Source organism: Tenrec ecaudatus, chromosome 15 (genome assembly GCF_050624435.1).
Source record: "Tenrec ecaudatus isolate mTenEca1 chromosome 15, mTenEca1.hap1, whole genome shotgun sequence".
In the NCBI taxonomy this organism is placed as follows: domain Eukaryota; kingdom Metazoa; phylum Chordata; class Mammalia; order Afrosoricida; family Tenrecidae; genus Tenrec; species Tenrec ecaudatus.
Window position 1 is genome coordinate 59,399,330 of NC_134544.1, and position 24,218 is coordinate 59,423,547.

Here is a 24,218-nt window from a genome sequence, read left to right on the forward strand (position 1 = left end):
GGAGATCAGCTCCTGCTTGACCTCTTTCCCTGCCTTTGGCTTTTCCCAGAGGAATCTCCTCTGTAGTCACTTATCTGGAGTATTCCCTTTGCGGAAGGGAGGGACAACTGCAGTTGGTTCCAGGCCAGAACTTTCTGCTGGGAGTTCTGGCACTTTGTCTGCCATCTCATGACGCTGAATTACCATCGCACCCAATGTTTCAGGCATTATTCTGATGACCGCAGTGTCACACGCTGAGTGAATGGTCCTCAGATGACTTGTCTGGCTACATGATAAATATACTGCTTTATACCCAAAGGCATTCAAACCAGAAGATGCGCTAAGGGAGGTGTTGGGAATGATAAGCAGAGTCTACTGACGGGAAAGAACAAGGGGACACTGGTGGTGAGGAGGAAAGGAGAGTGACCTCTTTATTTAGACCAAGAAGGTTTCCAGTTACAGTGTAACAACACACAGGATAAATGGGCTGGCTTAACCATTTGTCTCTGATTTGATAAGTAACATTGCAATCCATGAGAATTTACCGGGAAAGCTCCAACTAAATCCAAACTTAACTCCACAACACATTCCTCTGTTCTCTGATCATCAGGCTACACCCTTCCATCTTCATTCTGGCCTTTTCATTAAAACCATTTCTAATGTGTTTGCTGCCAATGGCATTTTCTTGATGCATAATTTGTAGCTAAAGAAAAAAAACTATTAAAATGTCATTTGTTGGTGCCATTCATCTACATATGAATGAAAGACTCAACAATTCCCCCCACATTCAGCCCCCCCAAACAAAGTCGAAACTACAAAGGCCGCCTTAGATTTAACTCAATCCCTGCACACAACAGCACAGAGCATCTCTTCTCCTGGGGCGTCACCCACATGACTACGGTCGGTCACTTGGACTTCTTTCCTTTTGGGGGCTCGGAAACACCCTTCCGGGCCTCCTCCTCCGGGATGAACACACTGATGGTGAAGTCGCTGATCTCGGTGCCGTACTTGTTCTTCACCACCAGGCCGTATTTGCCCGAGTCGGAGGAGCTCACCCCTGTGATGGTGAAGAAGGCCGTCTTCCCTCCCTCGAACTTGAGGTTGCAGTGGTCGTCCGAGGCCAGAGCCTTCTCATTCTTCATCCAGGAGATCTCTGGAGCAGGGTCACCCCACACGTTGCAGGTGAGATTGAGGGCCTGCAAAACAGGTTTTGTGGGAGGGAAGGAACTACGTCAAATATAATGATCTGACTTGAAGGATCGCTCTGGTGGGTCAAGATTGTTACTCTGAATATGGCATTCTTAAAAAAAACGAAGAAGAAAAAAGAGCTCCTCTATGTGGAACAAATGGACCATAGCTATTCTAAAGAATAGATGGGAAGCTTGTGGGAAGGAAATAATTTAAGTCAGCCAGGAGTGAAACAACTAGAAGAGAAATAATGAAAATATTGAAACAAGGTGAAGACTCTATGTCGTGATCATCATCTACAAACTTGAATGGAGTGTTGCTGTGTATAATTTCAGAGAGAGAGATCTGGTGGCTTGACGTGATCAGCTGTAGGACAGATAGAAACAGACTAGACCAGGGTTTAAAGGTATTATTCTTATGCACAATTTAAAATGATATTTGAGTAGGCGTCTTTAAGGCTGAGGCTTTCTAGCTTCCGGGGAGCTGATTAGGGACAACATGAAGGAATCCGGATAAACAAAACGTGAGCTGTGTGCACAATGGGACATGACTCGGCCAGGCAGAGAGGCCCTGACGCATGCCACAGCCCGGATGAACTTTCTTGACATTGTGCTGAGTGAGGGAATCACATACAGAACTGGCACAGGCTGTCTGACCCTCCTTACACGAGATGGACAGAGACCAGTGTGAATTAGTGGCTGCCATGGCGCGGGTGAGGAGTGGTGGGAGGGAGGCAGTGCGTACCATGCACTGAGTTTATGGTGATGGTAGCGGAATAATTTGGGAGCCAAAACCACAACGATGAAAAAAAAACCAAACTCATTGCCATCGAGTTGCTTCTGACTCCCAGTGACCACAGAGGACAAGGCAACTGCTCGCCAGGGTTTCCGAGGCTGCAGATCTTTACAGAAATAGACCGCCCATCTTCTTCTGGAGAGACCCTCGGGCTTGACTGACTCTGGTCAGCTGCCTCTTTCTCCCGCACTGCCACCTAGGCTGCTCAACGTGGACCTCAGGAGCTATCAATCAGTACTGACTCAGGGTGACCTTGGGTGTCTCAGAGTAGAACTGGGCTCCGCAGGGTTTTCTCCACGGCTGATTTCTTCTAATTCGATCTCCAGGCCTTCCTTTGGAGGCCTCTCTGAGTGGATTCGAACCACCAACCTTTCAGTTAGCAGCCAAGTGTATTAAAAGTTTGCATCACTAAGGACTTCTCATTTGGAAAAGAATAGTGGGAATGGTTGCAAAGCTTAATGAATATAATCAGAGTCACTGGAATGTACATGTAAAAATTATTGAATGGGCAAATGTTTTGTTTCATACATTTTTACCACAACAAACAAACAAACCACATTGAGAAGGTTACTTCCATTTTCCATCTCCACTATCTCTTTTATAAATATAAGATGCCTTTTGCTCTACTCTGGTATTATGGACTCAGTTTCAGTAGAGATTCTTATTGCCATAATCAACACTTGCTCTCATTTGCATCTTATTTGCATCAGGAAGCCCAGCAGCAAAACCTACCAGCTGCTTCGGATAATGTAATCAATCTTCAGACTCCGTCTTCCTTATTTTACTTCTCTGCCCCAAACACTACCCAACCTCTTGCAGCTGCAAAGGTGCTCTACCGAAGCATACGCCTAAGTAACAGAGCCCCTAAAAGACTATATTGAGGCTTACAGTTTTAATTTATGCTTTTTAATGCTTATGGAGGTAATTGTAGATCCACAGCTATAAGAACTAATACTGTCATATTCTCTGTACTCTTTACCCAGTCTCTCTCAATGACAACGTTTTGTGAAACGATAGCACCATAGCACAACCAGGATATCGACAATCGGAGGATTCCGTTATCCTAGTTGCACTTCCCCAGTTCACTTGTTCTCCTTGGTTGTGTGTGCGTGTGCCTAGGTGCCCACGTTGGACTTGTGAATCAGCAGCACAGTGAAGATACAGAACATTTCCACGATCACAATGATTGCGCAGATGCCCCTGTTAAAGGAGCCCTGGTGGTGTATTATGTGTTGGGCTGATAACAGCAGGGTCAGCAGTTCAAATCCATCATCTGCTCTGAGGAAGAAAGACGAGGCTTTCTGCTCCCGTTAAGATTTAGAGCCTTGGAAACCCAAGGAGGCAGGTCTTCTCTGCCAACAGGGTTGCTGTGAGCGAGCTTGCCCTTTTCTAACCCCATCGGTCTTTCACCTTCTCCAACCCCATTCCCTGGCAACCCCTAGTCCGTTCTCATTTCTAAAATGTCTTATAAACAGACTTGTACAGTATGTAACCTGTTGGTCCATTTTTCACTCAGCGCAATCACAGAGTCAGCTAAGGTGTGTGCATCAGTAGCCTGCTCCTTTTTGTCACGGAGTAATATTCCAGGGGATGTATACGAGGGGGCTGCACAAAGTCTGTGGGAAAATTCCATGATATTTTCATTCCATATTCCGGCAAAATGTGTGAAGCTCTCTCATCTACCCAATGAATGCTCTCTGCGCTGTTTCCAGTTTGGGGCCTTTATGAAGTAAGCTCCCGTGTATCTTCCTATCTTGGTTTATGTGTGTGTGTGTGTGTGTGTATAAGTTTTCATTTCTCTGTATCTCAGAGAAATTTATCCAATAGGGTGGTACTCTTTTATTCCTATTAGCAAAGTACAAATGATTCAGCTTCTCCACATACTCACCAGCATTCTTGTCATTTTTTTTAAATGACAGGCATTTGATAGGTATCTTGTGATAATTAATTGTGGTTTTAATCAGCATTTGGCTGATGGCTAGGAATGCTGACTTGACTTTACATTTTAAATTCCATTCTTGCATTTTCTTTTCACTCTCCACAATCGGTAATGTTCCATTTGAGAAACTGTGATTACTCCAGGGTTAACATTTTTCCCAAAGCCAAACAAAAAGGCTCCCAAACATGTTCGGTGTCACAGAAAAACTACTGTCTCTTCTTCATGTTTGAATCAGAGTCTTCAAAGTGCTTCCATATACATTCTCTCTCTTTATTCTCATTATGACCCAAAGATTGACTATCTGTAACCTCATTAGTAGAGGAAAATGGAAAATAGAGTTTAAAAATAAAAGCAGCCCAGCCAATTGTGGTCACAGCACACATTTACATGTGCCGATTGTACTACCCTTGTTCCCACTATCCTTACTATGTCTAGGCTGCCAATTTGAGCTGGGAAATGAGTCTGTTCCATAGCAAATCCCCCTGCCCCGTGGACTGTCTGTTGCTTTTGTTTTAATGAAGTGTTAGGAAGGAAGGAAGTGAGTCCAAGTGAGACATTCTGTTCATTACTTTCAGAAGGGTTAGTATAGAGCCAGCGAATCCCACTTTAGAAATGGGATTGAAATCCGTTTTCGTCGGAAGAGAGCCTACAGAAATGCCGCCGGGTAGCAGGTTTCCTTCAAGGTTGGGGGAGTTAATAGCGCAGTTAGTAATAGAGGCTGTTTGTTTTTCAATTTATTTGTCACGTAATTATGATTGGGCATTTTCAGCTTCTCGTGATTTCAAAAGGTAACCCCAGAAAGACACTCAGTGGCCTACATAAGTCCCCATGAGACAAATCGCTAAGTGGGACCAGAATCTTGGTATTCAGCCTCCAGAGCACCAAAGTAAATATGAAAACTTTAACAGAGAAATGAACTATTCTGAAGTTCCCTCTAATCAGCGATGGAACAAGATGAAGATGGTGAGACGTTAACTGCAAGGTAAAAGATGGGACAAAGTCCAGGACGCCGACGGCGCCCCTGGGGTGGGAGAAATGGAGGTGGGGGCGTCCATACTTACCTTACCCTCCTGAATGGTGACCACATCTGGGAGGCCGCCCAGGACCCGGGCCCGATCTGTAAGCACAACTCTATCTGGTTAGTCTCTGGAATGAGCAGCCGGATGAGAACATTCCACTAGCCCAGCCCAGTGAATGCCTTTCCCTCTCCTGCCAGGCATTTCCCAGTTGGTTTCCTAGACTAAGAAAACAATCCAGTGACTCGGGAGTTTTCATCCTTCATCCCACTCACAGGCACGCAGGCTGGCCGGTATCTATGCCTACAATGCCCCCTTGGAGATTGCCTTATCAAATCAACAGCTCGATGCTTTTCATGGCTATTTTTAGCTATTTTAGCTCCGGGAGGCAGGGCAGACCTCGCTGGATGGCTTCCAAGCCCTGCCCGGCCTCATTTCTAGGTTTCCCCATGAAGAGCAAGGTTGCGTCAAGGAAGGGCCGGGTGCCACAGGCATCTGGAGGCCCGTGCGGATGTGGGGTCTCCCCCAGGTCCTCCCCAGAGGGCTCCCCGCTAGCCCGGGGCTGTGCTGTCCAGGGTCACCATCTAGGATTGCGCAGTACTGAGGCACCAGCCCAGGGGAAACGGTAGAGGAGATGGCAGGGCCAACTAGTGCTTCTTCCTCCAGCCGCGCCATGCGCTCTGGGGGCAATCACCTCCGCCCCCAGGAGGGCACCTTTCTGAACTCCCTTCAAAGGAGCATGGTCCCCGGTTGGGGTCCGCTTCAGCTAACTCATTCCTCGTGACCCTCGTCCCGCCACCCCCTTTTCCAGCTGTCAGGGGGAAACTGATTGCACTGAGGCACACGTAAGTCTCTCCCAGAGTTCATTCCCCGTGCGACCTGCTGCGTGTGCTCACTGTGTGGACCTCAGTCTCCCGTCTGTCAAATGAGGGGTTGCATTAGCTCAGTGGAGGTCAAGGTCTCCGAGTCTGCTCTACAGTACCCATGGGACAGGTGCCTGCGTGGGGGTGTGAGGAGGGGCAACGCGTTAGGAATCTAGAAGCTCACCCCAACTTTCATTAAGAGTAAATCTGCGTCCCCCTATCTTATATATTGAGCCTTGGGAAATGGTTTTGTTTACATGTAGTGTGCCAGGACTTAAAAGAGATTGAACATACTGAGCACGGAGATCTCTCAGGTCTCCTCCAACAGGGAGGGACCGGAAGAGGGAGGAAACCGGTCATGAGCTGGGGAGCCTCCATGGCCCAGGAGAGGTCAAAGATTGGGGAAATTGTCCAAGACTTGTGGATTGGGCCTTCTCAGTGCTGGCAAGAGCAGGAGGGATGGGGCATAAGAGACCGGACAAGAAATCAATATTAGCAGCTTACCCTGATTCACTCCTGGACACGCACTCTCACACCCGGTTCTGCATGTCCCCATTCACCAAGAGCAACAGCATCCCAGACTCAACGGCAGCCACCCACAGAGGGACAGAGGAGAAGGGAGGGGTACAAGCCCTGTTTCTGCATGACTTGGCGTCACCGGAGAGTGGAGGGACGGCTTCCCTATCTCTTCTCTGGGTTCCCTTCAACCTCAACTCAGGGTTGACTATAGTTTTAACCCTGAACAATTAAAAAATTCTGGCTCTCTCAATGAGAAAAAATCTGGATTCCGAGGGTAAACTAGCCAGTGACTGCTGGCGTCGTGTGAGAGTGGGTGAGTTCTGCTAAACATCTTCTGTGTGACACACAGTTACTGGACGAAAGGCTGTGGGCGTCGTGTACTATGTACATGTCTGGGTGCTGAGAGGTGACAGCTTGGTGGTGGTCCTCTCAGACCGTCTACTTCATGAGCATAACACAGCTTCCTGAGCATTCCCTATGAGTACTTTCCTGGGCCACAAGTTAGAGTGATTTCCCTGGTGTTGAATTTATCACCTTTCTTCAACGTTTTCTTTCCCTTAATTGTGCGTCCATTTGTCTGCTACATTTTGCCTGTTAAGAATTGACCACCAAAAAACAAGAGGACCTGATGCAAGGGGCTTAAGTGGAGAGCAAATGCCTTGAGAATGATTGGGGCAGGGAATGTATGGATGTGCTTTATACAATTGATGTATGTATATGTATGGATTGTGATAAGAGTTGTATGAGTCCCTAATAAAATGTAAAAAAAGGAAAGAGGATAAAAAAATGATTAGGGCATAGACTGTACAGATGTGCTTTATACAATTGATGTATGTATATGTATGAACTGTGATAAGAATTGTATGAGCCCCTAATAAATTGTTAAAATTAAAAAAATGATAATAAACTACCTTTCGGTGTAAAAAAAAAAAAAAAAGAATTGACCAAGAGATTGCTCAAGGTGTCTGGTTGGTAGTACCAGTCACCAGCTGAGTGGCATTTGTAAGCTGTAACCGACAGCTTTTTACAATCCCTTACTCAAGAGATCCAATGAAAACCTAGGCAGAGCACCTATTATTTTGAAAAAAGAAAGAAAAGAGAAGAAAGCTAGCTATGTTTCAGACCGGTACCAAGTACATGGGAACATGATGTACTTACTTTTTTCTGCAATGGCAGCCTGCCTGTGGTTGAGAGAAACAAAGAAAGATGTAGTGTTAATTATTTTTGATTAAAAAAAATTTTTTTTATGTATTGTTAATTTAAAGTAGTCAACCGTAACTGCATTTTGTTGCCTCGGAAACATCTTGCTGCTCAGTAGAACAGGGGGAAGTGCTGGGTTGCGCATTCTTGCTTCAGTAAAAGCCCCCCTCCCCTCCCTCTAACTCTCAGACCCTGGGGAGAGGTTAATGCACTTAAGTGGTGTTTGCTAGAAAAAGGACTTACTTTAACCTCTGGAATTCAGCAAAGGCTTCGTCATATGCTTTAAAGGAAAAAGACACATTAGAGTTTTCAAGATTGTCAGCACTCACAAGCAGGGTTCACTGTGATTGGTCTTGATAAAACTAAACTTCCATAACAGATTCAACACAAGGAACAAAGGCTTTCTGGGCAAAAACGACAAAATGTTAGATTTTAGAAGCTTTTCCTGTATCAAAAGACCTTCAGCCCTTAGCCCAGAAAGGCAGAGATTAGTTCCACCCGAGATAAAAAGGGGAATAAAAGTCTGTTTGAAGTAACAGTTGGCTGTCTGTCTGTCTGTCTAAAGCCTCTGGTCAGTCAGCCAACAAGCATTTTGCTTATTAAGTCTCCAGAGCTTCTCAGCTCCCTCTGGGGTCTGGCTGGGTATGTGGGTCAAAGGGCACTGTGAGCCCCGGTAACTACGGGGTGTGCCAGGGCCTTCATGAGCTGGACGGCCAGCACTCCAGAACAAAGCAACTGAACCGAGGTTGAAAGACGGCTTTCTAAAGTAGGGGTAGATTCTCCCAGGATTCAAATGAATACTGAGAGTGATGGCTTATTTAGATTACATTTTGAAATATAAAGATGGGGAAGCAACGTCCGTCGCCCCTCTCAGTAACTTGGTGCAGCCAATGTTCTTTCTGTAGGAAAGTACAGGACCATGGGGAGCGAGAAGCAGCACCTGGCCTTGAACACTGATTTTGCCTTTTGTCTTTGTTTATTTAAATTGTTTTATGGAAACCTTTGTACGGCCCTCTCCTTCTCTTTTCTCTTTCCCTGGATTCCCTCCAGAAGCCCCCCAGGCTTTCAGCAGATGTTTCAGAAGTCTGAAGCTTCGGGGTACAATTTCTTCAACATTTTTCAGTTCTCCTCAGTGTTATCTCTGTCCCTCCCCGCCCCCCCACCCCTGCGGACTCCCGTCTAGTTTTGGAAAAATTGCCGCTGCTCCTTCCCAAAGCCGACCCTTGGCCCTCTGCTCTTGATCGCAAACCTTCCACGCTTCAGCACCTGGTCCTCTTAATGATTTCCCTTCACTCTGATCTGCATCCATCCGACTCGATGGGCTCCCCGGACTCGGTGAGGATGTTCACATTTCGTGTATCAAGAAACGTACTACTCTTTCTCAAGGGTCTTACACTAGGATAAGCGCCCTCTGGAGGGGGAGCATACGCTTCCAGGCCCCACTTTACTTTGCTGAATTTGGGCTCCGTCACAATCACTGGTGACCTTCCAATCGCCAAATGCTATGAGCCCTCTTCACCCGTCATTCTGTTTTCAAACTTCCTTTATAATGTGAAGAATATCACTTACCTTGACCAGAGAGATCGACTGTCTTCTGGTGGCCAGTTTTGCCATCAAAGAGCTCCATTACGTATTTCCCTTTGTCGTTGGGGGTGGGCTCGTTGATCTGTAACCAGATCTGCTCCCCGGTGACCCCGCTCTTCACCCTGTCGGTGTACTTCATAGCGGTTCCACTGTTGGGATCAAAGAAAGCGTTGTGAGTGTTTACATTCATCTGAAGCTCTGAGTTAGCTGTTCTCACCTCGGACGGTCTAGCCAGCAAGTTTCACAGGCTTCAAAGAACATGGGATCCACATGTTAGTCCTCGTTCAGAGAAATTACTAGCTCGGAAGCACAGATGTTGGGTTCTAAGGCTTGGGGGTGGGCTCTGCTAGTCTCCAATTAAATAGGACAGTTCATTTCCTAGGGCGACCTGGAGCCCAGAGTAGAGAGCAGACGGATGCTTCTCAGTGGGGTTTATTTATAGCCCCGAGGCCATCTTTAAAACCACAAGGCCAAAGTACATGTTATTTCACAGAGATGATCCATGGTGATGTATCAGCTTTTATCTACTGGTCAGCACCCCACTGAAGGGAGCTCCTCTGTGCTTGACATGCTCACTTGCAGGCGGTGTTAGGCAGTACATGCTCTGGCCCGGAAGACGAGGTTCCGAGCATTTTACCGTGTTGTATGCAGGAGAACAAAAAGGAAGTATAACCCTTTGTTTTGTGATCTCAGTCTAGAAATGCTGCAGCCCTAGAAGAAATCAGGAAAATGAAAGTGGATTTATGCTGAGCGATATTTAAATGAACCTCTATGAAGAGCGTGTAAACTGTCAGGGAATAAGAAAAATACTATACATCATTATATTATGCTATCATAGTCACAGCTACACACAGAGAAGTCTGGAAGGAAGCGCTTCAAAATGTTGGTAGTTGGCCCCAAACTGCAGATATTATATTATATATTCTTTCTATTTTGTAGTAAAATATAAGTGTATTTCCTAAAAAAGCTCTACATTGTGTTCTTGATCGGAATAAACACAGTGAACATTTTAAAAATGAAAATAAAATCCTCCATCAGAAAGCAGCTCATATTTCTATTATGTTGTTAGCCTTTTTCTTAAAACAAAACAAACAAAATTAAAAAAACACACAAAATAAACAAAAATCAAATTAACTGCCACCGAGTCCATTCTGACTCCTAGGGACCTGAGGAGACAGAGTGGAACGGTCCTTGTGGGGTTCTGAACCTGTAACACTCTACAGGAGCACAAAGTCCCATCTTTCCCTTCCAGAGGTGGCTGGGGGTTCCAACCGAGGACCTGTGGCCAGCAGTCCAGAGGCACAATTCATGAAGTAGCAGGGCTCCTTCCATTCTTTCAAAGGTATTACAAACTGAAGTGCATTTAGACGCACAGAAACCCATTTGGACGCGGTGGACATAAGCTCATTGCCATGGGTTCAATTCTGATTCAAAGTGACCCTGCAGGACAGAACAGGACTGCCAATTCTGGGGTCCTGAGGACTTTCAAATCCTTACAGGAACAAATAGGCTCATCTTCCTCCTGAGGACTGACTGGTAGCTTCAAATCACTGGTCTTGCATTTTACAGCTCACCTTACCTCAAGGGCTCCTGATAGGATATGGCTTCAAACTGTTCATGGAGAATTGAAGGTAAAGGATAATGGCATTTTCCACAAACTTCTTGAAGCCCTTTTGTGTGCCTTACATTGTGTTAGACAGAAGGTTAGATAATTCTTAGTCGGAAAACTAAGTGCGTTGCCAGAGAGCATATGGGAATTTAGGCGCAGAGTGACGGCGTTGCCTGTCCACTGGACCACACTACTGCGTGAAGACCCCTCTCCCCCAGTCCGACTCATACTGACCCTGTAGGACGCAGTAGAACTGCCCCGAGGCATTTCTGAAGCTGTGAATCTTTTACTTTATTCTTATAAATCACTTTCTTGGGGGGTCTTACAGGTCTTATAACAGTTCATACATCAGTTGTATCGAACACATTTGTACTCATATTGCCATCATTGTTTTCAAAACATTTTCTTTCTGCTTGGTTACTTGATATCAGCCCCTCTTTGTTCCTCCCCTCCCCTCATGACCCCCTAATAAATGATAAATTATTATTATTTTCATATCTTACACTGTTCACTGTCTCCCTTCACCCACATTTCTGTTGTTTGTCCCCTTGGGGCGAGGGGACATTGTTCTATGTCAATCATTGTGATTGGTTCCCAGTTTCTGCCTCTTATCCCCCCACCTTCCTCCTACCCTCATGGTATCACTACTCCCATTACTGTTGCTGGGGGTTAATCTATCCTGGAGTCTGTGTGAAAAGAGCTCTTATCTGTACCAGTGTACTCACTCTGGTCTAGCCGGATTTGTAAGGTAGAACAGGGGCCATGACAGTGGTGGGGAGGAAGCATTAAAAAACTAGAGGAATGTTGTGTGTTTCCTCGGTGCTAACCTGCACCCTGGTTCACTCGTTCCTTCCTCATGACCCTTCTGTGAGGGGATGTCCAATTGTCTACAGATGGCCTTGGGTCTTCACTCCGACATAACTGTTTGTTTGGGGTCTTCAGATGCTGGACAGGTCATTCTTTTGTTGTTGTTTGGACCAGCTCAAAGCAGCTCTGACTCATAGGGACCCTGCATCCCACAGAATAGAACACGGTCCAGTCTTGCATTTCCTCACACGTGCTGCTGTATTGGAGCCCACGCTTACAGTCGCTGCGTCAGTCCAGCTCATTGAAGACCTTCCTCTTTTTCACTGACTCTCTACTTCACCAAACATGATGTCCTCTTCCAGGGCAGGTCCCTCCTGATAACATGTCCAAAAGACACGAGTTCAAGTATGCCCATCCTCATTTCTAAGGCGCATGCTGGCTGTATTTTTCCCAAACAGTTGGTTCATTCTTCTGCAGGTTCATGGTCTCTACTGGCTGCTAGGAGTCTATTGTGTAGTCAGCATTCTTCAGCAGCAGCATCATTCAAAGGCTTTAGTGCTTGGCTTGGTCTGCATTAATTACTTGCCAGACTTCACATGTACATGAGGCAACTGAAAATACCATGGTGTGTGGGTAGATGCACCTTCGCACTCAAAGGAACATTTTCACATGTACCACTTTAAACAGGTCCCTTTCAGCAGCTATCCCCAAAGCACCCAAGGACAAGGAAATCCTGGACAACTTTAAGAGTGTCTCCATTTCTCATGGTGTTGCTTATTGGAAGGGTTTTGTTTTCTGTATATTAAAGTCGGATCCCTACTGAAGGCTGTAGCCTTTGATCTTCAAGTGCTTTCAGTAAGCAGGATTGTATCACCTGCACATTGCTGGTTATTAATGAGTCTTCTGCTAATCTTTCTGCTATAGCCCAGCTTCTTTTTGCACAGGAAAATACTAAGTATGGTGAACGGAGACAACCTTAAGGCACAGCTTACCTGGTTTCAAACCATTTTTCTGCTTGAGTGACTGCCTCTGGTCTATGGACAGGTTCTATTTCAGAGCACAATGAGGTGTTCCGTAATTCTCATTTTTGACAATGCTATTCATAATTTGCTATGATCCACACAGTTAGATGCTTTTCATTGTCATAAAACACAAGTAAACAGCCTTCTGACACTGTCTACGGTCAGTCAAGATCCATCTTCATTGTACTTTCTCTGTAGAATTGACTTTGATTTCTGATAGTTCTGTGTTGATGTCCTGGTAGGTGCAATCACTTACAAAATGATCTCTAGCAAATTTTACTTAATGTGATACTAATGATATTGCTTGATCATTTCCATGTTCTATGGCTCACTTTTTAAAGAATGGGAACACATATGGGTCTCGTCCTGACGGTTGCTCAGCTAGCTGTCTTCCCCATTTCTGAGCATAGAAACCTGCAGAGTGCCATTTGTTTTTTTGAAACATCTTAAATTGCTGTTCTGTCAATTCTTGGAGTCTTGTGTTTCACCAGTCCCTTCAGTGCAGCTTGAACTTGTTCCTTTAAAACCATGGGTTCTTGATTATATGCGCTATCTAGAAACGACTGAGCTGATCTAAATACATTTCCTCAGCGTCGTCTTAGAGCCTCCAAAGGCTTCTTCGGGTAGACAGGCAACAAGGTCATTCATTACAAGCCAGTCACGTGCTATGAAAATAACTTGAGCACTCCTATAGATTAATTCATATAAAGAGGAAATCCGGTGCTTCCTGGAGCACACTGCTCTGATCTTGTTCCAGAACAAGCTGTATGTAGCAAGGCAGGGGCAGAGATCTGGCTCTGGGTGCCTGGTAAAGCAGCGATGGCCAAAGCCGGATGCTGATGGGGATGTGGGTAGGGGTAGAGTTCCGGGTATAAAGGTGACTCAGGTTACAAAGAAAGATGGACAGTCGCCTTTACCGGCCTCACAATATGTGTCTTCCAAGAAAGTGATAACCTCCTGCTGACGGAAGAGTGGGGGGCTTCTGCCCTGTGACCCTCAAGGTCAGACCCCGAGACGCCAAGGGTGTCAGAGACTGGGGGGGGGGGGGAGAAGAGTTCACCGGTGGTGAAAGAATTTCCCTCTTACTTACTTGTGGGACCAGTTGATTTTCAAATCATCCAGGTAGTAAGTCACAAAGGAGTAGAGCCGAATCCCCTCAGCAGTGCTCTGGATTTTCAGGTCTGTGGCCGACAAAGCTGAAAGGGACAAGAGCACATTTGTGTGCCTGAAAACCAAGGCTAGTCCAGCAAGCGGGAGTCATAGAGCACCCCAGTGAGAACCCCTGACTCACCGATTCTTTTACATACTTCAGTCATCAGCTCTTTAAAGGCTGTGGGAGGAGGTTCATAGACAAGGATTTAGCATGAAAATATCCAATGTAAGATCAAATCTCAAAAAAAAAAAGATCAAATCTCAGATTGTTAGTCGGTATCATGCTCTCAGCATTTGGTGAAGCGTCTTGGTCATATGGTGAATTTGATCGTGAGAATAAGTGATCGAATGGAAGGAACGACTCCATTTGCATCACGTTTTGGGAGCTCACTGCCTGTTTTGGTGCCGTTCCCTCTATCTGTGTAACTGGCACTGCATTTACATTTCAGGGAAAGAGTCAATGGGATTTCCAGGAAAGCTCTCAGCTTCCCCCTCCTTCCCCAGGATCCCTGGAAGCCTGAGTTTACATAGAAAAAGGTTTCTTATCTGTGTCTTTAATTCATAAGGAACTTGCAGGCAAGTTCCTAGGTCTCTCCCAGCCTAGGAACCCATAGCCATAAATAGTCCTACCATGGGTGGGGAGGCAGAATCAAATAGTCCCTACCATGGGTGGGGAGGCTATCTGTTAGTGATACTATTACAAGGTTTCCTCCAGGAACAAAAATGGGAAGTTTGGAAGCCAAGTGGCGGTTTTCATTACCATGATATATTTGTCTTCAACCGTCTTTGAAAAATGAAAATTGCTTTCCTGCTTCGCTACTAAGTTTGAAGCTTCAAATTCCATATCTACATCTCTTTTACCACCTTTTATGAGTGAACCACTTTGCTACGTTTCTCATAGATGCTTTTAATCCAGGAGCAATTTTATCTAGTTGAAACAAAAATGATGACTTAAATTGAAAACAGAACTATAGGACTGTGGCCTATAAATTCTCTGAGGACCAAAAGGGCACGTTCGATTTGTAGGAAGACTAAAATAAGCGAAACATATTTGAACAAAGCAGCAGCTCACCCTCCTGAAATTTTAATGAACACAGATTCTACAAGCCCAAACTCAGCACCCCAGCGAGCATCAACCCAGCATCAACCACCCCCTCCCACCCGACCTGCTGATTGAACACGCACACAGGGCCCTCAGCAGTTGGTGGACTGACCTTCATCCACAAGCTTCAATCTGCTCTTATCTTTCCCTCGGTCATCTTTCAGGATCACTTCATAAAATCCAGCATCTTTCTTTGAAAACTGAGTAGAGAATAGATAAACCACATTGCAACTGATCGGGGCCCCAAGGTAAGATGGTTGCATGCTTATAGCCCTGTGCTAGACGGAGCCACTCCGCAAACCCATTTTGAATGAGTATCGATCTGGCCACGGACTAACGCTGGCCCTGGGTCAGGATAGACTGGCGAGCAGTACTGATTACTTATTCATTTATTTTTGTTTATATTATAGATGACTCACTAAAGCTATAATTCATTTGAGGTTCAAAGTCCTGAACTTTTACTTTGCCTCCATTTATCAAAACAAATGTTCAAAAAATTTTTTTCTAATGTTCACGTATATTTGAAAGCTGTGCTCTTTTAGACAGAAACTGGATAAAAGCTGTACTTCGGTGAATGTAGTAGCTGATGGTCTTTGTGTCTTTTAGGGATCAAGTTATTATGAAGTTTAAGTGCCAACAGAGAAGGAAGGCTCCATGTAACTGCCCTGCCACCCACCCATATAAAAGAAAGGCAGGACTCGTGTCTAGCCAATATGTCATATCTACCTATGTCATAAACAGAGACAATCTCGTACGTTTCCACAATTCTGTTTGTTTTGTTTTACTGATGGCAATGGGAGGCAGATAGTTTGTTTTACTGGCGATGGGAGGCAGATGGCAGGGGCAAGGGTCTCAGGAACAAGAAGTAAGGTATGATGAGTCCCCCAGCCAGAAGGGAACACGCAATCTAGTCTCTGCTTCTGTGAGAGAATAGAAGGAGGGTGGAGAACTAATATATGACATCTTCACATTGACGTCATCTACCTCTGTTATAAGCAGGGTACATATGCCATCCTTAAAATCATGTTTCTCGTCCACGGATATCTCCCTCTCATCTTTGTACCACACGATATGCGTTTCCTTCTTAATATTTGCCACCTAAAAGAAAAAACCACACGATTATTGTCTTGAGACAAGATCTGGTTGATATAGAACGGAATGGCTCTCAGTTCAGCAAGCTGCAGATGGAGTAGAAGGTAAGATTTCTCAAGGAATCAGCTGAAAGCGATTTTAATTGAGGAAAGTGTGTAGCATAAAGTGGATCGGAATTAATAACCCTAAATCAACAGCATCTCGCTTTCCAGCAGTAGAGACAAAAAGCAAGAATAGATAAATGCCCAGACATTAACATGTACACTCCAATTAAAAAACAAAAACGGAAGCGAAAAGGACGACACAATCCATCTGATCCAAAGAGAGCCCGTGTCCTAGAAACAAATGGCTTCATCAAAAGAATAGAATAAGTAATCCCCAATCCATCTGAAATTTTAATAAAAGATAAAGGAAGCAGTATAATTGATTGTGAAGAAGAGCTATGATTTAGTAAATTCATTCTTAGCAATTTTGAGGAAATTCATTCAGAGCCCATATCCGCACATCCAATTATAACATACATTTTGAATGGAGTGAAAGACGTTAGTGGCCTCCAGTGGTCTTGAGCTTTATCTGAAATGTTTCCAAATCTGATGTTTTAATTTTTTTCACTTAAAAAAATTCATTTTAGGGGGGGCTCATACAACTCGTATCACAATTCATACATCATCCATCGTCAAGCATATTGGAAAGCAACAACATTTGCTTTCTACTTGAGCCCTTGGTATCAGCTCCTCATTTCCCCCCCCTCCAAATCTGATGTTTTTCAAAGAAGAATAGAACCATGTATTTCCAGCACAATTACGATTATATAAATAACTAATAGCCTCACATACATAATATAAAAAAAACTAGTTCCAAAGATCCCATGAACAACTGGACATATGTGTCTACAAGTGCCCAAAGAGGAGCTATCACTGTAAAACAGAGAGGAAGATACGTTAAATCTCATCAGAAGCAAGGGTATGTTGGCTTTAAAATGCTAATATTTTTCAGCTAATAAGTTAACGTAGGAAGAATTGACCCTGGCAATTTGGGGAGTGAAGCTGTACATGCAAACATTCTTTATAACCCTGGAAATCAGTTCCTGAATGTAACTCTATTACTAGGCAACGATATTCATGAGAAAAAAACCACCTCTGTAGCAAAGCCCTATCTGGACTGCGAAGGCCTGATCATGGACCGACAGCCTGGGGCTTCCTTGAGCGAAGCAATTCCAGTATGGAAACTCTGCCTAGGGACTTGTGACAGGCTCTGGTGGGTCCTTGGGGCATTACATTTGTAAAGCCGTGGGGCTTCCCAGACCTGCTTTATAGGGATCTTCTTTCTTTGCACATCCGTTGTCATCTGAGGGGCAGGTGAGGAGAAACACTCCCTGCCTTGGACTCCTTCCCTGGCCCCTGACAGGACTCTTGGGGGGAGAGGGGGGATCCTGCACACTGCTACTTCCTGGTGCGCCAGGGCTCCTGCTCCAGTTCCTCTAAGATTAGTACCAATGGGGCCACGGGCAGTCTTGTTGAGCCTGGATGTTTATGACTCAGATTCAAATATAATGCCATGCACAAGTTGTTATACTAATGAGACAAAGCGCTCTGGGGACTCAAAGGAAGCTCCATTCTGCTTGGGCACAGAAGGGGAGGGAATACCATTGAGTTGGGCCCCGAGACAGGATTTTGTCAAAAAAGCTGAAAGAAGGACAGCCCTTCTTGGGGCAACATAAATAAATGATGTTTGAATGTTTAAAACCGATTTGGAGGCTCCTCTTGTTTGCTTGGCGTCTTCCGAGGACTGAGCAGGATGCCCTCAGGATGGGGCACCAGTGGCACTTGCCAGGGTGGGCAGTGGAGGCGGCTACTACAGGTAGGGCAGATGGAGAGAGGGCATATGTGTGGACTCCTGGGAGAGGGAAGATTTTCTGGGTCAGACAGTGGACAAGGAAATGAGCAAGAACAGCATGGCAGTGAGCAGCAGGCGGGGGGAGAGAGTGAGGAGTTTTAACTGTTGCCTAAGAAAGATTTTCTCAAGAGCCTTTGCCAGGCTGTGAGGAAGAAAGGCTGAGCAGGTTTTTAATATTGTATTGGACATTAAGAATGCATTCCCGTGTTCTATGGTTTCCTGAAAGCTAAAGCCTACAATTGATTTTCCTTATCTATTTCTGATAGAGTGCTGCCTCTCGGGATGTACAGTATCTAGGCAGGGCTCAGGAGAGCAGTGCTGCTTCTGTAGCGGAATTCCTGCCTTCAATGTGAGGTTCATTTCCAAGCCCAGGATCCTCAGACCACCACCCATTTGTCAATGGAAGCTTGAAGGTTGTTATGATGCCAAATGAATTTCAGGGGCGCTCCCAGACTATGATGGACTAGGAAGAATGGTTTGAATGATCTACTCTCCCAAAGTCAGCCAGTGAAAACTGTGATCACCATGGTCTGATCTCAACTGACCATGGGCACGACACAGGGCCAGGCAGCATTCCACTGTGCCTGAGTTGGGAGATGACTCACCAGCAGTCAGCAAGAAATCGGGAGCTTTTACAATGAGAGGTGCATACCAAAGCACTAAATCCAGGCTTCTGTCTTTCGGTCCCCAATGGCCATCGCTCCAAAGTTCCAGCCTCAACTAATGTTCCTCTTCTAATATTTTTGATGGCAACACCCTACACTAAGGTAAAAAGTGGTTTAGAATGTGCAATAGTTAGATTTTATGTCCACTTGCACTTGTGGAGGGGTGGAATCCAGCCTATCAATCAGGTCACAGCCTGATGCTTCCTCCTTGGGGAAGTTGCCTTTCTATAAGAGAGACATGGGGGGGGGGGCTAGAGGGCTCCTCCTCTCTCTTTCTCTCTCTCTCCCTCTCTCTCTTTCCCTTTTCCTCCCTCCTTACTGGGACTTCACCGGGACTATGTGCCTGCCTCCAGGTGTAGCTGCATATGGGCGGCCCACCCCCGAATGCTGTCAGCACCTTGCCAGCTTTCCGCCAACCTTGGCTTCCAGTGACTCTGTGCCCATCAGCCTGTGGCCTCCCCATTCCCTGCTTCACCTTTCTTTGTCATCAGCCTGCAGCTCCGTGCGTGTGAAGAGGGCTCCGGCTAGCGCTGGCCCCACTGGCCCCACTGGCCCGGGCCGGATGCTTTATTGAGATCAGATTCCTTCTTGATACCAAGCTCTCTCCTATACATATGTGAGTGTCACTGGCTACGTTTCCTTAGTCAGCCCAGCCTGACACAGAATGCTAAACAGATGTTGTTTCTCTGAAGTTTTCCAAAGGCCCGATAAATCCATTGGTTATGAATGGCAAATTCCTTAAAAAAATTTTAATTGGGGGCTCTTACAACTCATAACAATTCATATTTCAATCTTATCAAGCACATATGTTGTCACCGTCATTTCCAAAACATTTTCTTTCTACTTGAGCCCTTGTTATCAGCTCCTCCTTTTCCCCTTTCCTTCCTCCACCTTCCCATCCTCCTGATCATTTAGAAATTATTTTAATTTTCATAATTTACACTGTTCGTCGTCACTCTTCACCGCATTTCTGTTGTCCGTCTCCCTGGGGGCAGGGGGTTGTACGTCGATCATTGAGATCAGTTCCAATTTTCTCTCCCTACCTTGCCGCTAGCCTCATGGTATCGCTACTCTCATTATTGGTCCTGAGGGGTTAATCTGTCCTGGTTTCTGTGTTTGAGAGCCCTTATCCATACTAGTGTACATGCTCTGGTGTAGCCAGATTTGTAAGATAGAACTGGAGTCATGATATTGGGGTGGGGGTGGGTGGGAGTGGAGGAAGCATTAAAGAACTAGAGGAATATTGTGTGCACCCTGGCTGGCTCATCTCTTCCCTTCTGTGAGGGGATGTCCAATTGTCGACAGATCGGCTTTGGGTCTCCATTCGGATCCCCTTTGTTCATATCAAAATGGCTGTCTATTTAGGGTTATCTGATGCCTGATCCCATTGACACCTTGTGATCACACAGGTTGGCGTGCTTCTTCCATGTGTGCTTTGTTGCTTTCTAGCTAGATGGCCACTTGTTTACCTTCAGGCCTTTAAGACCCAGACTCTACCTTTTGAATGCCAGGTACCGTTAGCTGCCTCCACCACATTAGCTTATAATGGCAAACTCTTTATTCAGCTTCTTTCTCAAGGCAGCCCCTTGGTTTCAGAACCAGTGTTAGAGCTGTCGTTCCCTCAAAGGTTCTGATGGTCACAGGTAAGTATGAGGTTGCTAAAACCTGCCCCAGGAAATTGTAGCTGGAATGGTTCTGGCATCCATCTTTCACTTAGGATACAGATTTAACTTGAAGAAAGACAATGTGAGAGCCTTTTGAAATTAAGAGTTAGTAAAAGACTCTGTGTCCTTATTAATGAGGACGTGGGTAACAGATCATTTTGCCTTTCCATGTTTTTATGTTTTATTTTAAATGTTTCTTACCAACCAACAGTAGCTTTCACCAGGAAGGATGTGTTGCTTATCATACTGGTGCACTGGAGAAAATGAAAAATTCATCTTCCTTTCTCCACATTCTATTTTATCTTTATTTCACTTGAATCAAATATTAAAAATTTGTCTATTGCTTACCTTGCATTTCAATAATACGTTACATTCCCCAGTTACTTCCCAGCTCAAATACTCAGCAAAATGTGGACCTATAAAATTGGAAACGACACCAACCATTACTCCAGTCGTCACACATGCAAAATTGAAATTTGTCTTTAAATTGAAATGCACTTTGATATTTAAATATCAAATTCTAGATTTATTTTTAAAACATTTAAAATGAAAACATGAATATTAGTATTTGACCACACCCACTTATTTTTATATGCCCATATACATTATTTCAATCTTTACCTTGCTATAGAAATAATCTTGGATTATTTATCTAAAAAAATCTTGCAGTTTTTCTCTTTATGTACTGCCTACATTTTACCTTGTTTCCGGATCCATTCTTGCCGCTGGAATTCAGCTTCTTTCTGGAGCTTTTTATAAACTAGAAATTGGACACAAGGAAGGATGAAATTGAACTGAGTAGCATAAATGTGCACGTCACACACGGTGCCAAGTGATTGATAACTCATTATTAGAATGCTCTCACATTGTGATGGCCCCCACTAGTTTTCAATCTTCATAGAGAAACAGATTTTAAAAGATGAAGCAACTTGTGCAAGGTCATGAAGCTTAAAGACAGTGAAATACAAACAAACGGAATAGTATCAGTTCTAGAACCCGGACCAGCCTCTATATTTTCTGTTAAATGACACATTTTAAATCTTGTCGATTTCCTTGGGGCTTATAGCAAAGACCAAGATTGCCATCTAGTTGATTCTGGCTCATAGCAACCATACGCAGGGGTTCTGAAGTTTCAAGTCTACCAGAGCGGACAGCCTCATCTTTCTCCCTCAGAGAAGCTGGTGGGTTTGAACCAACAACTTTGTGATTAGCAGTCTGGCAGCGACCAGTGCCACCAGGGCCCCTTAGATTTACTACAGTCTTATTGTAATGTGTGATTAATAGGTTTGCCATGCATTGCTTGCATGTGTGTCTGTAAAAGTATGCACTTTAGAACAGTATCATAGTCTCATAGAACAGTATCATAGTTTAGAACAGTATCATAAACACACAGACAGTCTTGGTTGAATGACAGTCACTGGAATCACTGGAAGACTTTAGTAATAAATGCTTAATTATATGAGAGATTATTTAAGTGCAATCTTGCCTGTGGGCCAGGAATAATTTGGTATCATTTTCATTTCTATGATTCTGTGGAAAGTAGCAACTGGAAATTGCATTTGGGATACTGGAAGTCAATTACAAATTCATGTTTTGTTTCATACGGTCACTTGGTGCCGTGGAGAATTTGCTTGGAAGAGGAGAGCACAGTGCGCCAGTGCATATCGCCAGGGCTCTTACCATCTCCAATGAGGACCAGGGTGGAGTGGCCAGTTGCTTTTCCATCTTGAAGCTGAAAAGTGTACGTCCCCTCGTCCTCATCCTGTAGCTTCTCCATGAACATTTCAATGATACCAGTGTTTCGGTCAATATGCATCTTATATTTCTTCAAAGTACAATGAAAAGATAGAGACATTAGTGAAAGAGATGTTTTATGTTGACAACAATATGCCTAGTGAAATAAAAGTACACCTCCAAGAATTGCAATTTTAACAACATTTCTGATTTCAGTTTTTAAAGATGAGCAAGTCTTGACAAGCATTTTTTTCCCAAGGAAAAGGAATTTTATGTAGAATATATGTACTACTTAGCTAGAGGATAACCAGAATTAATTACTAAAAGGTCTGAAATTTAATTTCTTAAATATAAATGAAATGTTATTATTGCAAGTCACAAAGTGTGGTTAGTAGCTACTTTTGGGTTCCACTGTCCTTCCAGATTACATTCTTTTAATAAGCCAAATAATGTAAAAGTTTTGGCAGCCCTTTCTTCATGGCCTGTCCCCAGGGCCTAGTACATGGTGGCATATAGTTGGCAATCAATAAATATCGACTACATAAGAAGCATATAACAGACCCTTCTAAAGCATTTGAGATTCATTTGCTCTTCATGAATTAAAATTACTCTGTACTTATTTTATCACATTGCTTAACAGCTTCCCCACCCACCCGAGAGTAAAGATCAATCTAGTTTTTATGTGTCCAAGCACAGACCCCACAACAGGTCTGAATAAAGGAGGCTTTGTGATAAGAGATCACAGAATGACGACTCAGGTCTAGGCTCAAGTCTGTGGTGCTGTCCATGCTACGGAGCCTCTCTGCTGAAACCAGTCCCCATCTCACACTGCATGCGTGGAGCGAATTCCTTAATAGGACGTTTTGTAACTCCCACTGGGAGATGCTTAGGGCTCACCAAGGGAAGGACTGTATGCTGAGTTGCTTCTGATGCTGAATTGTCTGTAATAAAACCCATGACGGCGTGTGTTGTCTGAGATCTATGCCCTTGCAATCGGCGATTTAACCCAGTGGAGGAGGAGAGTGCTGTGGGAGGGAGGGCTGGTGTCAGAGTAGGAAGAAGGTTGCAGATGGGAAGCATGTTTGACTTTTGCCTTGGTGGTGATTCTCCCCCGGCCCCCTTGAAAAGGTAGAGGAGGTCAGCAGATGCTGCCATCATGCCATTTTTCACAACTTTTTAAGGGGCTCATATAACTCTTTTCACAATCCGTACATACATCATTTGTGTCCAGCACATTCGTACATATGTTGTCATCATCATTCTCAAGACACCTGCTTTCTACTTGAGCCCTTGGTATCAGCTCCTTATTTTTCCCCTCCCTCTTCCCACCCCTCCACCTGAACCCTTGATAATTTATAATTAATTATTATTTATCATATCTTACACCATCTGACATCTCCTTCACCCAGTTCTCCGCTGTCTGTCCTCCAGGGAGGAGGCTACATGTAGACCTTGTCATCTGTTCCCCCTTTCTCCCTCACCCTCCCTCCACCCTCTGGATATCGCCACTCTCGCCACTGATCCTGAGGGATTCATCTGTCCTGGATTCCCTGTATTTCCAGTTCCTATCTGTGCCAGTCACCATGCCATTTTTACACCACATTCCTGCTCAGCGTCCCTGCCTCCATCCGTCCATCTTCCCAGCCTCTGCTTCCCTGTCTCTGTTCTTCACATTCATGCTTTCCTCCCTCCCCTGCCCCGAAATCACTCCTTCAATACTTCACTTGAATGAGAATCTCTATTCCAGACTTTATTTGGGGGAGTCTGGCCCAAGACAGTAATTGTCAACCAGTGAAATAGAATGGGCAGGGCCATTGCCATGACACAAACAGCTCTTTGGTGTGCTGTGTGTGTGCACATATGAACACGTAAAGAGCGGTGTGTCTACACACACAGACGTGCATGTCTGCTTGGATGACTGGGGTGGCCGAGAGGGCCGCCAGCGATGCTGTTCCTCCTTCTCCCTGGTGAGGATAGCAGCAGAGGAACACCTTTGAAGAAATAGTCAGGATAGGGCCCACTGTGGCCGCATGAGTGACGTAAGCTGGCTCCAAGTGCACTTACAGCCGAGTTGAAAAGAAATGGAGGAATGCAGACTCTTCGGCTCCTTACACAATCATCTCTCCCTCATTCAGGAATCCTCGGATGGTTCAAAGGTAGCTCAATGGGCTGCTCCTAATAGCCACAAGCCACACCTCCCTGTCCCTCTTTCAGTTTTGCGTCCATAATCCCATGAGGCAGTGCCAGGGCCACCCAGCAGCAGTCTTCAGAGTCACTGGTGGCTGCTACCACCCTGGCCCAAGGGAGGTTTGTGAGGAGGACAAATACAGGTCATGTGCAGCAGCGCTTTCTAGAAAAACTGGTTTCCATGAAGTGCAAAGAGACCTGGAGT

At 44.8% G+C, this 24,218-nt stretch overlaps 1 protein-coding gene across 2 annotated transcripts in view; it reads right to left on the reverse strand.

Moving 5' to 3' along the window:
* Positions 1 to 385: 385 nt before the first annotated feature.
* MYOM1 (myomesin 1) overlaps positions 386 to 24,218 on the reverse strand; it is a 154,974-nt gene continuing 131,141 nt past the window's right edge. For both annotated transcript variants that reach the window (XM_075532903.1, XM_075532902.1), the window contains 12 exons: positions 21,773 to 21,917; positions 20,793 to 20,852; positions 20,441 to 20,508; positions 15,760 to 15,873; positions 14,888 to 14,975; positions 13,813 to 13,851; positions 13,612 to 13,717; positions 9,069 to 9,232; positions 7,743 to 7,779; positions 7,458 to 7,480; positions 4,963 to 5,018; positions 386 to 1,175 (listed from right to left, as the gene is read on the reverse strand). In XM_075532903.1, coding sequence (XP_075389018.1) covers positions 885 to 1,175; positions 4,963 to 5,018; positions 7,458 to 7,480; positions 7,743 to 7,779; positions 9,069 to 9,232; positions 13,612 to 13,717; positions 13,813 to 13,851; positions 14,888 to 14,975; positions 15,760 to 15,873; positions 20,441 to 20,508; positions 20,793 to 20,852; positions 21,773 to 21,917 — 1,191 coding nt within the window. In that variant the 3' untranslated portion in view covers positions 386 to 884. The remainder of the gene's footprint in view (positions 1,176 to 4,962; positions 5,019 to 7,457; positions 7,481 to 7,742; positions 7,780 to 9,068; positions 9,233 to 13,611; positions 13,718 to 13,812; positions 13,852 to 14,887; positions 14,976 to 15,759; positions 15,874 to 20,440; positions 20,509 to 20,792; positions 20,853 to 21,772; positions 21,918 to 24,218) is intronic.